At 31.6% G+C, this 12,968-nt stretch overlaps 3 protein-coding genes across 3 annotated transcripts in view; 2 read left to right on the forward strand and 1 right to left on the reverse strand.

Annotated features, from left to right (window-relative positions):
- Positions 1-1,554, forward strand: part of stol (voltage-dependent calcium channel subunit stolid) — a 190,988-nt gene extending 189,434 nt beyond the window's left edge. Inside the window, exons 22-24 of the mRNA XM_088224350.1 lie at positions 50-304; positions 510-623; positions 1,251-1,554. Coding sequence (XP_088080476.1) covers positions 50-304; positions 510-623; positions 1,251-1,430 — 549 coding nt within the window. The 3' untranslated portion in view covers positions 1,431-1,554. The remainder of the gene's footprint in view (positions 1-49; positions 305-509; positions 624-1,250) is intronic.
- Positions 1,555-5,669: 4,115 nt separating this feature from the next.
- LOC148285480 (putative dimethyladenosine transferase) lies at positions 5,670-10,101 on the reverse strand. The gene is made up of 5 exons (XM_088224361.1): positions 9,902-10,101; positions 9,602-9,788; positions 7,839-8,142; positions 6,954-7,175; positions 5,670-5,904 (listed from the first exon to the last, which is right to left on the reverse strand). Exons 1-5 carry the CDS (start codon positions 9,957-9,959, stop codon positions 5,758-5,760), a joined length of 918 nt encoding a protein of 305 aa, XP_088080487.1. The 5' UTR covers positions 9,960-10,101; the 3' UTR covers positions 5,670-5,757.
- A 1,937-nt stretch (positions 10,102-12,038) lies between these two features.
- Positions 12,039-12,967, forward strand: LOC148285481 (uncharacterized). Its single transcript, XM_088224447.1, has one exon. It carries the CDS (start codon positions 12,176-12,178, stop codon positions 12,899-12,901), a length of 726 nt encoding a protein of 241 aa, XP_088080573.1. The 5' UTR covers positions 12,039-12,175; the 3' UTR covers positions 12,902-12,967.
- Position 12,968: the final 1 nt, after the last annotated feature.

The raw sequence follows: 12,968 nt of genomic DNA on the forward strand, positions 1-12,968 counted from the left end.
TTATAAACGCCACTTAAAATTTTAACCAATTTTTAATCTTCTTATCTAGTGCACTGGTGGGTCTGATAACTGCAAAAAGAACTGCGCTTCTCAAGATTTAGATTGCTACATTCTGGACGACAATGGATTTGTAATTTTATCTGAAGAAACGAGTCACACTGGCCAATTCTTTGGACAAATAGATGGAACCATAATGGATTCTCTTGTCCAAGACCGTATTTATAGAAAAGTACCTCTGTACGATTACCAAGGAAGGTGTCCTAATGGCAAAAACCCATACAGCGCAAGAGGAAATACATTAACAGTAAGAAATAGATATTCATTGTAAATTTAATACAAGTATTGTTCTGTATTTTCAATTTACCTCCCCTCATTACTTTAAAGAATTGTAAGGTTCTATTTTATTATTATTACTAAAAGGACAGGCCACTCAAGGCCGCTAATGGTAATCCGGTATGTTCGCAAAATATTTAGGTCCAATTATTAAAAAAATATTTCAATACTTGCAGACAAGACGACCATTTGAGTGGTTAACAAAATGGATTTGGAGTTTATCAGCTATGTGGTTCCCACTATGGAATTCAGTCCATGGCCGAGCACACATTCTTATGCTCAATATGACAGTAAGTAGTATATATATATATATATATATAATACATTTGTAAATTTTTTAATGAATAATAAATTAATCCAATATTTGAAACTATGTCAATTCATAATAATCTAAACATGTTTAAAAATGGATTAAGTTTTTTTTATCCCTATAAGTAGTATTAATCTTTAGGCACATTTTGCAAGCATTTGTGAACGTTCCAAAGCAAGACTAGAATAGTCGGAAGCTGATTGTTGAGAGAAATATCGAGAAGAGAAAGATCTCCAAAACCACAAGTTTTACAAATCAGGAAAGGTGGAATGTCAGAAGAACTTTTATATCGAGATTTATAAATAAGTTAATTATGATTTTTAGGAAATAGTCTCAAAATTTAAATATTTTGGTAAATAATATAATCTCACATATATATTTTTTTCCTAGGTGATATATCTGGAATGTAAAAGTATAAATAAATAATAAATTTTGATACAATAACTAGAAGCTGCTAATTAAAAAAAATATAGCCATTTTTAATATGAATTTCGCTATACAACGAGTAATTGTTATTTTCTTTTAAATTTGTTTTAGCAGCTTCCAACATCATTCCCGTAATTTATGAAAATCTCATTTAATTTAATGACATCCCTAATCATTTTAGACAATGGGGATCAACTATATCCAGACTATGACGATGAAAACTACGTCCCTGAGGAGGGCCCCCCTCCGCCGCCAGTGCACGTGCCCACCGAGCCTCCTCCACCTCCGCAGCCCGTTCCGCCCCCGGGGCCTAGCCCCCCGCAGCCCCCTGCGCCGCCCCTTGCCCCGCCCCCTCACCTAGGGGGCGGCGGGCCGGGGGTGAGGGCCTGCGACAAGCGCACCGACCTCTATGTACTGCAGGCTGAGAGACTCAACATGAGTCAGCCACTCAAGGGCAAGCTGACCAACTGCCATGTCACCGGCTGCGAAAGGTAAACTTACTATCATCGATCCTTAAGCCTTATGAAAACTTATGCACAGAGTACCTACAGCATATGCAGGGCTGATGGACTGAATAGTGTAATGTTTAAACAAAGTATTAAATATAATAATTATTGCCTGACACAAAGAGGTTCTGAGATCAATTCCCAGTGAGATCCCAATAACCAAATTTGCAAGATGTTCTTCAGCAAGGAAGTTCAGTGGCTTTTAAAAAAAAATGATTTGTTAATAGACTATCAAACTAAGCCAAATTAAAAAATAAAAAAAATTATGTATCATATTATGAGCGCTGTGATTTTTTTAAGTTTTGTGATTTTAAAATTACTCCGCCTGTGACGTCTCAAGTTCTCTACTGTGAATTATCCTGATTGGTGAGTTGGCTTCCTGGTTATCGGATATGTATTAAAACACTCTGTCGTGGGTTGATTTCAGAGAACTAGTGGCATCGTTCAAAGTAGTTGATTTTTATCAAAATCATTTTTATGAATTCTTTCATACATTTTTGAAAAACTTTGCTATATAATTAGATGCTCTAATACTTTCATTCAAAAACATTTTTTAAATCCAATTTTCCTTTGCACTGAACTTCCTGATTGAACCTCTCGTGGTACAAAAAAGTAATAATCTAGATAAATAGAAAATTATCTCAGCCCTGCACCTTAAGTAACCCTGGAGTGTGGTACTGCAGTGAAATTCAAATCAATTTTCTCTACAAGTTACCTTTACCAAAGTTTAAGGTTTCAGTTACGGAAATGAAAATAATAAATATGTACTAATTCGTTACACATTTTTATCCAGACCTTTTAGCGTGCAAAAGATCCCGCACAGCAATCTAATCCTACTAGTAGTGGATACGCTGTGCCCGTGTGGGGCCAAACAACTGGGTGTCTCTGCCCGGGAGCTCCCCCCCGCCACCTGCCGCCCCGCCCACTCCCGGCGCCGCCCACACAAGTGCATCAACTATCATCCTGAGGTAAATATGTAAAATTATTACTCTGTATTATTACTTATCGAATAAACCACATATCCTCACCTTTAATGGTATTACAGGAGATTGAAATCCAAGTTTGCGGAGGCTGCAGTTCGCTGATGGTATCCAGTAGTGTAATGATGGCAGCTCTTGCGTTCTTCCTCTTCACGTGATCCTCGATGGTCCACGCAACTATCTACATCAACTAATGTCCATTAAGAAATTCTGTAATACTCGCCTAATCGACAGATATATTCGAGTTCAAAATGCGCAGTAATAACCATTAAAAATCCTCAAATAGATACATAAATAAAATAGGCGTATTCACTTCGGGACATTCTAAACTAAACCTTACTGGAGTGGAAACAATTATAATCGAATCCCCGTAACGAAATCTGAGAAACGAGAGAGAAAATTTGTTATGTGATTAAAGATTTAATCAGATCTACTAGAGAAAATGTGACAAGAAAAAACATTTTATAAAAGTGATGTATTATCAAATGATCTAATATAGAATATTGTCATTTGAAATTAAATCCATTATATCTTTGTTAAAAACTTTTAAATGTATTATTAGCATTGGTACTTCATAAAATATTTTCTGAATGTATTTGTGACATAACTGTAAATATTGATAGGTAAAATAAACTAACTTAGTACTTATAATGATACCATAATGTTTACCATACTCATTCATTAAAGTTGAGCTTACTTTATGTGGAGTCAATTGCTGCATTTCATTCTCTCAAGTTGTGATGTATTGTAATCAATAACCAGCAATGGATTGATTACATTAGTGTATGCTTCAAGCCGTCATTCTTCAATGTGAGGATATTGTATACTCTGAAACTCCAAACATAATAATATGTATTTAGATTTGAATGTTCCACATTACTTTCTTTTTTGGTGTTATTGTATTGTGAATTAACATGTTAGCTTTTTATTTTTGTATTAGAAATTTGGATGGTTGTACCAATATTATTTTCCTTATTCACTTTATGATAAAAAGTACATTATTTATAATCCCCTTCAACTATGTAATATACGAATATAAAGAATGTGAACTAAGGACTGCTCTAACTTTGATAAGTCTTAGTGTGTGTGTAACAATAACAGTCTTAAACTTACAATAAACACAGTTAATGATTAAGGAAAGTTATACTACGCATAAGTTTAAAAAATCATACTCTTAAATATAACAAAACATGCGGTGCTTTTTCAATTTTGTTACAATATCAATAGATTTTGTAAAGGTGTATATATACATACATTAGTTCATACCTACTTCAAATGGCAGGATGGTTTTTATTATAGAGGTGAATAAGGATAAATTTAAACACTTTCCTAGGAGAAATAATATGATTAGATTGCACCAAATGACATAAGTTTGCACTATATGTTATAGTTATTACTTAATACCCAATGTTAAATATACATTTTGTAATAAATTGGCAAGTTTGGTGGGAAACCAATCGGGCGAAGTTGAGAAGCATATAGGGATAGCTACAGTGTCTCCTTGACAATAATGTTTTTATATTGCGAGCTGTCCAACAGTCCAACACACAGAATAGAATAGTTAATGAATACTCTCATGTAATATGATTATAGTGTACGATATCAGTCTGGTATTTACAAGTATTAGATCCATAAACTTATCTTCCGACAATAATAACTAGTTAATACGAACATGTCAATATCACTGGAACGTGTTTTTCAATTAATTATGTTAAGTAGTGAATTATTCCATTTGTTTCCTACGTATATAAGATTAGGTATCCTAACAAAATAAAGTTAATGTGTATTTTGGATAATTTTATTCTAAATATTCTTGTCATTTTGGTGAACATTTGAAAAGTGCAATATTCGAATATAATAAATATTAAATAATTTGAGAATATTGTATTGTTACAAAATTTTCAGAAATAATATTTTACTCAACCGTCAGTTGTAGGAGTCAATCGGTTAGTGATGAAGGAACAATAATTTTCGCAGAAATCAAGTAATTTCTGTAAGAATCCTATACTTGATTATATGGTGTAGGAATAGATACTAAGATTATCGCTGCCAGGGTTTTGTCAGATCGTTAAACGCCATTTAATTCATTTTGTGTACTGAGATTATTTTGCATCTCAAGAACAGACTTATTGGATGAATGATTCCATTTATGCATTTTACCACTGCATCTACAGACTGTATTAATCTCCAATTGCAACTATTTCCGCTTTTAAAAATAACAGATTAATAAAAACGTATTATCAAAATAAATGTTACAATTGGCTGTTCGTTGTTAAATATGTATGTGTTGAATGTTACGATTTAAACATTTGAAATAATATAAATGAGGGAAGTTAGTAAGTGAAATGTAGAGAGTAAGTAAGGAAGTATGTATGTATATGGCAATAGGAAGTAACACTAAGTTACCGATGGCCTCTCTCGTGACTGCTTGCAGCAAGCAGAGTCTTCCATTAAGTGAATCGTTATGAAACTAAGGTAGTTAGTCTAAGCAATCTTCTATCATAGTTGTACTTATTTCATAATTAGCTACATATCTAGAATAATTTCTTATTCAACTTTTATTCCTCGTGAAGGAAATTATAATATACACAAGACACTACTGTAAATTCTGTTTCTCCGTAAACAACAGATAATGTTTGAACAAGTGATGTTTATTGAGTAAGACAGAATTACATTAGGTACTATGATATAAGAGGAAGAGATAAATATAATGTCTAGTTAAACCAAATTACATATTTCCGTGAATTTATTGTGCTCACTTAATTAGATATTATTTTACTATAATGTTTGTCATCGTTATCATGTTAAACATATTCCTGTTAATATTATCCAGTTACCTTTTTATTTCATAAATTTATTTATGATCATATCAACTTTGACTTACAATAAAGAAATACTATCAACCAATAATGCCTTTCAATTAGATACATTCATATAATATATACCGAGTATCTGATATTAGAGTGTACCATTGTATGCATGAAAAGTGATTTTATCTCAATGCAGTAAATATGTATGAGTTTTGTTACAAGCAATACAACTTATAAATGCACATACACAATACAGAAAATTCAAAATCATACAAAAGAGGTTTAAAACATATAAACAATAAAATATATTTAGCGTTTTATATTTTTTTCATAAAAAATAAGTATTGTATAAAATATTACATATTATATTATATACACATATTCAGTAAGTACTAAAAATGAATACCCTCTGAGTTAAAGGCATGTAAAAGTTGCATGAAATCATCGATGTCCATAGTTCTTGCCCTTTTTTGATCAGCTCCCAATTTAGTTAAAATCGCTTCTACTTTTTCTTTTATATCAAAATCGGATGGAATATCCTAAAACAAAATGTCAAATTATCTCGATTTAATAAAACAGTAGCAATGAAAAACAATTACAAAATATTCTTGTTTTTATTTTACTTATATAGATACTTTCATCCATCTCCAAATAACCAGACTCATTACCGTTGTGAAATTGTTAGATTAGTATGGGTATATTTAGTTTTTATTTCAATAATCCAACAAAAAAATAAATGCAAAAATACACACTATGTTTATAATTATAAAATTGACATACTAAATTTACGCTTTTTTTAAATAAAATATTTGTGGATGTAGCCACTCCACTGGCCCATAGTTACGTTTCGAAGTGACAAGTGTACTTTTTTTATGAGTACTTTCACATCAGTTACAATTTTAGTTTCATATTATACAATTTTGGGCAAATATATGAAAAGAAAAGAGAAAAAAGAAAAGACTTTCAATGCATATAATTCTGTGGAATTTCGATAAAGAGGTATATGTTACCAAAATTGAGAAAATGAGTTTAATATGCAGCTCCATTCTATACGGTCTACGGGAGGTTCAGTGAAAAGCTACTCGCTAGGAAAAAAATATTAATTTCAATAATAAAATAAGTTAATGTCGTAAAATTTGAAAGTCCTATTAGGTAAACAAGTACATGTAACTTGTATCAAAATTGCCTCCAACAACATGGAAAGGGCAAATATGAGAAGAAACACAATACGAGTTGTACAGCTTCATCTATTTGGTTGTTTAGTTTACACATTTAAAATTTTTCCTAAAATAGCACCCAAAATTGTATGTTAAAGAATTTAATCGGAAAGAAACTTTAAATAGCTCTCCTGCACAGTCAGCAATTGTGTGTGATAGATTATGCAAACTCTCTTCTTCTATATTATGCATCATTAAATTAACAGTGGATTTTTTTAAAATTGGCTCTAGTATTCTTAATGTACTTCTACTTATTGTTGTGCAATAGATGTAAAAATCTTTTTAAAAATCAAATAAATAAAAATAAATCATATTAGATGCTACATTATTAATCAAGTGATTTAAAAAAATAAAAAGTAGGATTTCCTTACTATATTATTCATTGAACAATGGACTTTATAGTTTTTTTCCAGGGTTATTAAGGTGGCCGTTTGTTTAAATGAGGCTGAAAGAGTTTTATTTTTCCTAACAAAGACTATTCTTGTCAAGCCATCCCATTCTCTAAAGTTTATAGGAGGAGGAGGATTCCTTGGCTCTATTCGGACGACATTAGATTCTACTTTCGGTGGTGGACGAAAGTTGTTTTTTCCAACCTATAATTAAAAAAGACAATAAGTATAACTGTTTGCAGAGGTAAAAAAGATATATTTAGCAGGATAATAAGTCAATAAAAATTTTAATATTAATAATAATCAAATAAATCTTAGTAATAGTCCTATTTTAAATATGTCCCCTCTCCCTAAATCCACACACAAACCCCCCTCTTCTCTACTCACGTAGCCACGCCCACTCTACCCTCACTGTGAACATTTTTAATATGTTATGTTAGTTTGTAATTAACCCTGAAGAAGACATAGTATTGCCGAAACTAGTTGGTTGTCAAATTATAAAAATATAAGTGGTACTTAAAAACAAAGTGATTTTATTTTAATATACTAGGTAAATAAGTTATTAATTTACTCGATAACAAATAGCGCAGTCTATAAAAAATACAATTTATAGTATCATTAAAATTTTGCAATACAAGCTTTGTTAGTTGGTATTAAAATGGCCCCCAGTAGTTTTAAGGAAGAGGTTCTGGGTTTGATTCTCACAAAAATTACAATAAAAATGTTATTTTTCTTAAACCCTGTTCTTTATTGGGCCTCTCAGCATGTGGTGCATTTTTTAAAATTAATTAAAATAGATTTTGTCATATTTTGATAGGTCTCAAACCAAACAAAATCAAAAAGACGAAAATTCTTGTATCTTCTTACCTTCATGAGCATGTCAACTCTCGCTAGAAGTTGAGTATTAATGGATAATCGACAGTACAGCTTGTCACCGGGTTTCGCAACAAGTCTCTGCGCAAATTCCCTTTGAAACATGAGGACAGCACAGCGGAAAAACGGACGGTGCAGCAGGAGCTTAAACACGAGGGGAGAACTGATCTGGTACGGAACGTTGGCGATGCAAATATCAAAAAAGGGTAACTCTGTTTTTAAAACATCTCCAACCATTATTTGTAATTTGGGTTGGAATGGCGTTCCTTGTACACGTTTCTGTAACTCCGCTACAAGTCTGAAAATAAAAAGTTAGTTTATTTTAAAACCTATTCCATGACAATATTTTGAGTAAATTCAATTTTTTTTTTTAGATTCTCACAACTTTCAGACACTGCTTTCTGACAGCATTACAGCATCCATCTGGATATTAAAATGGGTTAGTTAAAGGAGATAATAAATAATTTCTGTTATCAATTTATCTTGAGAAACACATCTTGATAGATCAATTCTATAGACTGAAGTTAAAATGAGTTTTTTCTAAAAAGAACTATGAATCATTAATCAGAATTTTTAAAATTATACTTACATTCAAACGGTTCCTGAAAAGGTTAACATAAAAAGTAAGTACCTAGTATTTTTCATTCAAGACTATCAAGATAATGCTTCGATTTCGATTAATTCTAATTTTATAATAATAAAAATACGTATATAGTTTTATTCCACTTTTATTTGTAATTTTTTACCAGTGACCGGGTTTCGTCGTGACCGACATCGTCAGACTGGTGGGAGACTAAACAAATTTTTATGTTATATACAAGTGCAAGCAGGGGTTGTTCATGCGAAGCCGAGTACGTGGGCCAAACGGTAAGGTCGTTTAAAACTAGGATTAACGAACACTTCCAAGGTTGGAGAAATAACAAGGAAAACTCCACGTTTGCAAACCACCTTATTGAATCAAAACATGTTTTTGATAAAAATATAAATGTTAAATTCCTTCACACATGCAGCAAAGGTAAAAAATTAGATAAACTTGAAATTTTAGAAATAAACCGCTAAAGATAAAGAATTGCCCCGATAAAATAATATTAAACGATCAGGTAACACATGTTCATTCCCCATTATTGTATCCATTAAAATACAACCAATGAAACTAATCGATAAGAATTAATTGCCGGAAATTTTGCTTTCAGAGAATCACTTAACTACCTCGGGCCCGGGTACATAGCTGTCGATGAAACTACCAACCAGCGGCCCCTGCCATAGTTTTAATAAAATTTAAATACATCTAATTCAAATACATTTTCATTATAAAGCTTCATAAAATTATATTATTTACACCAGTTTTTATTATATACATTCAAACAAAACTTTAATTCATACAATTATTACCTTATACTTATTTTAATTTAAACACTTTAATTTCCATAATTATATAAAATCATGATTTACAACCCCTGCTTGCACTTGTATATAACATTTTGTTTAGTCTCCCACCAGTCTGACGATGTCGGGTCACGACGAAACGCGGTCACTGGTAAAAATTTATAAATAAAAGTTGAAAACACGTATTTTTATTAATATAATTAAAATGCAGTTCCACCAAGAAATGTCAGTAGAAAAACTTATTTTTGTTTCGATCACAGCCACATTACAGAAATTGTAGAGAATGTGTACTTCTTCCTTAGACATTTGCTCTTGGTAAAACAGTCATGGTAATGGGGAGGTTATTGTAATTATTAGAATATTTTATATACCTGGGATCTATTTCGCAGGCGATGACTTTTTTGGCTCTTTCCAACATTTTGACAGTCATATTACCAGTTCCTGGGCCAATTTCAAGGACTACATCTGTTGATCGCAGGGCTGACTTATCTAACATGGATGTGATGATTAAAGGATTTTTGAGTATATGCTGTCCAAAGCTTTTGTTAAACATAATACCTGTAAAGAACGAGATAAGGAATGATAATCATGTACCTAGTATGTTGAAACATATAAACACTTTTTTCATCATTAGTCAGTAGTACTTATTAGACATAGTTTCCATTATTTACCTTGTTTTGCAACGTCATTATGAATTCTTGATTTCTTCTCTGTTTTCACTTTAGGCATTTTCGTATATATCGTATGCCAATTTAGTTGATTTAAAAGGTAAAAATATTTTTTAAGGTTAGGCCAATCAACTGTCAAAAAGCCAACGACAAGTAAATAAGAAACACAGGCACATGCGAACTGGGTCAGCGCACATGGTACCAGAGATTATACATATCATGGTACATAGAAAACAAAATAATATTGTATTCCGAATTGTTTATGAAAAAAAAATGAGAACCATACATTTTCCATGTTCCACTGATCCAATCATGTATAAAAGGAAAAAACATGAAGGTAGTTCTACGTAGACTTTTGATCCGTACAAAATATTTAATACATCGTCCAACTGCCTTGGTAAACATAAATACTTCTAAATTTTAGATAAAGTTATTCTTACACAAAAAAAAATATTATGGTACCCATACATAAATAAATTTGATTTTCTAAACCATTATAATTGAATATTGGTCTCCTTAGTGCAGTGATTAAAACGCACAGAAGGTTTCGAATAGGATTCTCGGTGAGAAAACAAACATTAAAGTTATTTTTCTCAACCCTCGGTCTTCTATAATGCCATTCATCACTGTAGTTGCGTTTCCTGGCCTGTTGTGAGTCGAAAAAAGGTAAATGAATATAACTCACCCGATTTGTTTTTTAAAGACGAGGCACGAGATTATTCATATTATTTTAATTCACAAGTCGATATTTTTTGGCGAACAATTTTTTTACAAGTTTTATTCTATTGACAATAAAATTAAAGAAAAACATTTTACCAAAAACTGATCATATCAGCCAAAAAACAAATTCACACTGCTTAAATATTCCGTAGTCATGTAATATTTATACGTTAACTTAAATACAAAGTCCCTCAGTAAAAATATGTTATTCTTGGTTTTTAGTTTGTTCTTTTTTCTTTTGCACCACAAGAGGCCAGGAGGCCCAACTACACTGGTGAATTACACCACATGTACTTAAGCTTGAGAAAAATCAAATTTAATTTTTGTGTTCTCATTGTAAATCGAACCCGAAACCTTCCGTGAGTGAGTCAAAAGTACCTCAACCACTTCACCACGGATGCCGCCAAAAACAAAATTTTTAGTTATAGGCACAAGCCGGGAATGACATATCATAATTTTAGAAAGCATATAGTTAAAAGTATTGTTGCGTGGTTTAAAAAAAAATACAAACAATATATCCAATGATGGTGCGTAGCAGGCATTTCGGAACGCACCTCGAAAAAAAACATTCGTTACAAAAGTATTTTGTTTATGTCATTTTTGACAGGAGTGGCGGATTCCAAACGATTCCAAATTAATAAATCTAACAATCTGACAAGTGGGAGCATAAAAAAGCGGTTCTGGTCATGTTTTTAATTGAGTTTAACAACTAATATTCAATACTTTTATCGGTATTCCGAAATGATTTGTACATATATATTTTTTAATAACGGATAGTTAAAATTGTTTTTATGTACTAAAATGGAATCATTTTCGGGAATTTGTCAGTGTTGTTTATTATTAACCGATAAATTGAAAAATATGCTAGAAACTTTTGTTTTAAGAAATAAGAAAGATACATTTTCCGATATGCTAGAGTCCTGTTTTTCAATAGAGGTTTCAATTTACTGATTCTTAGTTAAAATATATATATTTTTTTTATGATAAAAAGTCCATGCAGCTGAGTCACCATTGTAAATATCAAACAGTCCGTAACAATTCATAAGATCACTTGAACATAGCAACCAGTCTTGTGCAATTTATTTAAATTGTTCATACATTCATGCATTCCAGGTAATGGATTGTGATGACCCAGAAGGCAATCAATATCTTATTTGTGAGAAATGTATTTCTAATTTAATAGATAGTTATCTGTTTCGAATGCAAGTTGAAAATGCTCAAAAAAAATTGAAAAAAAATATTTATAATAAGGACTACGCATCAGGTACTCATTAATATAAGTCTGCTTACTGTTGAAATATATTCTCTAGCTCCTTAAATCATTTTTGAACTAACCTATTATTATTTTGATTAAATTGGATGTTAATTTTCAGATGACAAACCAAAGATAAAAGTTAAAACTGAATATTCCCACGAAGAAAATAGCAATAAAGATATTTTAGAAGCTACAAAAAAATATTATTCTAAAAATTCACTTACAAATAGTTGCAACAAAATAAAAATGACACATATAAACCCCTCTCACAACGTGAACTAAAAGTTAAATGTGATCATATAATGGACCTGGCAAATATAATTAAAACTAATCATCCTGACAAAATAGACGTATCTGTCCTAACTTGCCACACTTGTAAGGAGACGTTCCCGAGCCATATCGGCCTCATGCGTCACATGTCTGTTCACTGTCCTAATTTCATTTGCGAAATGTGTGGGAAATTATTTATTTCTAATATTCAATTAAAAATTCACGTGAACCATGTACATAATGATGCTAAGACATCCTGCAAAATTTGCGGTAAAGTTCTCAAGAAAAGCAGTTTGCCTAGACATATTCGAACTCACACCAACGATACGAAGATGTATGGATGTTCTGTGTGTGATGAAAAATTTGTCGCTTATAGTACTCGTGTATTTCATATGAAGGAAGTACACAATATCACTGGCCATACATTTAAATGTAAAATGTGTCCAAAAACATTTCAAATATCCGGTTATCTTTCTAAACATGTTCGTGAATTTCATCTTCAAGAAAGAAATTATGTTTGTGCTTTTTGCGAAGAAGGTTTTTTTAGGAAACGCCAACTGATGGCTCACATAGCTAAGCACACCGGGGAAAAGGAATTTCAGTGTCCTGAGTGCCGGAAATGTTTTATAAGAAAATCTAACCTCCTGCAACACATGAGAATTCATAATGACAAACGAGAATTCGTTTGTTATATCTGCAACAAAGGTTTCAACTTTAAACCGTGTTTAGTAAATCACATCCGACAACATGAAAAATAAATCGTTGTTTTTTATTGTTAATAAAAAAAAAAAAACAAGAATTGGGAAAATAAATTAGTCAAGTTGT

The sequence above is a fragment of the Micrasema longulum genome, unplaced genomic scaffold, assembly GCF_059751315.1.
Source record: "Micrasema longulum isolate JH-2025_06_02 unplaced genomic scaffold, ASM5975131v1 h1tg000031l, whole genome shotgun sequence".
Classification (NCBI taxonomy): Eukaryota; Metazoa; Arthropoda; class Insecta; order Trichoptera; family Brachycentridae; genus Micrasema; species Micrasema longulum.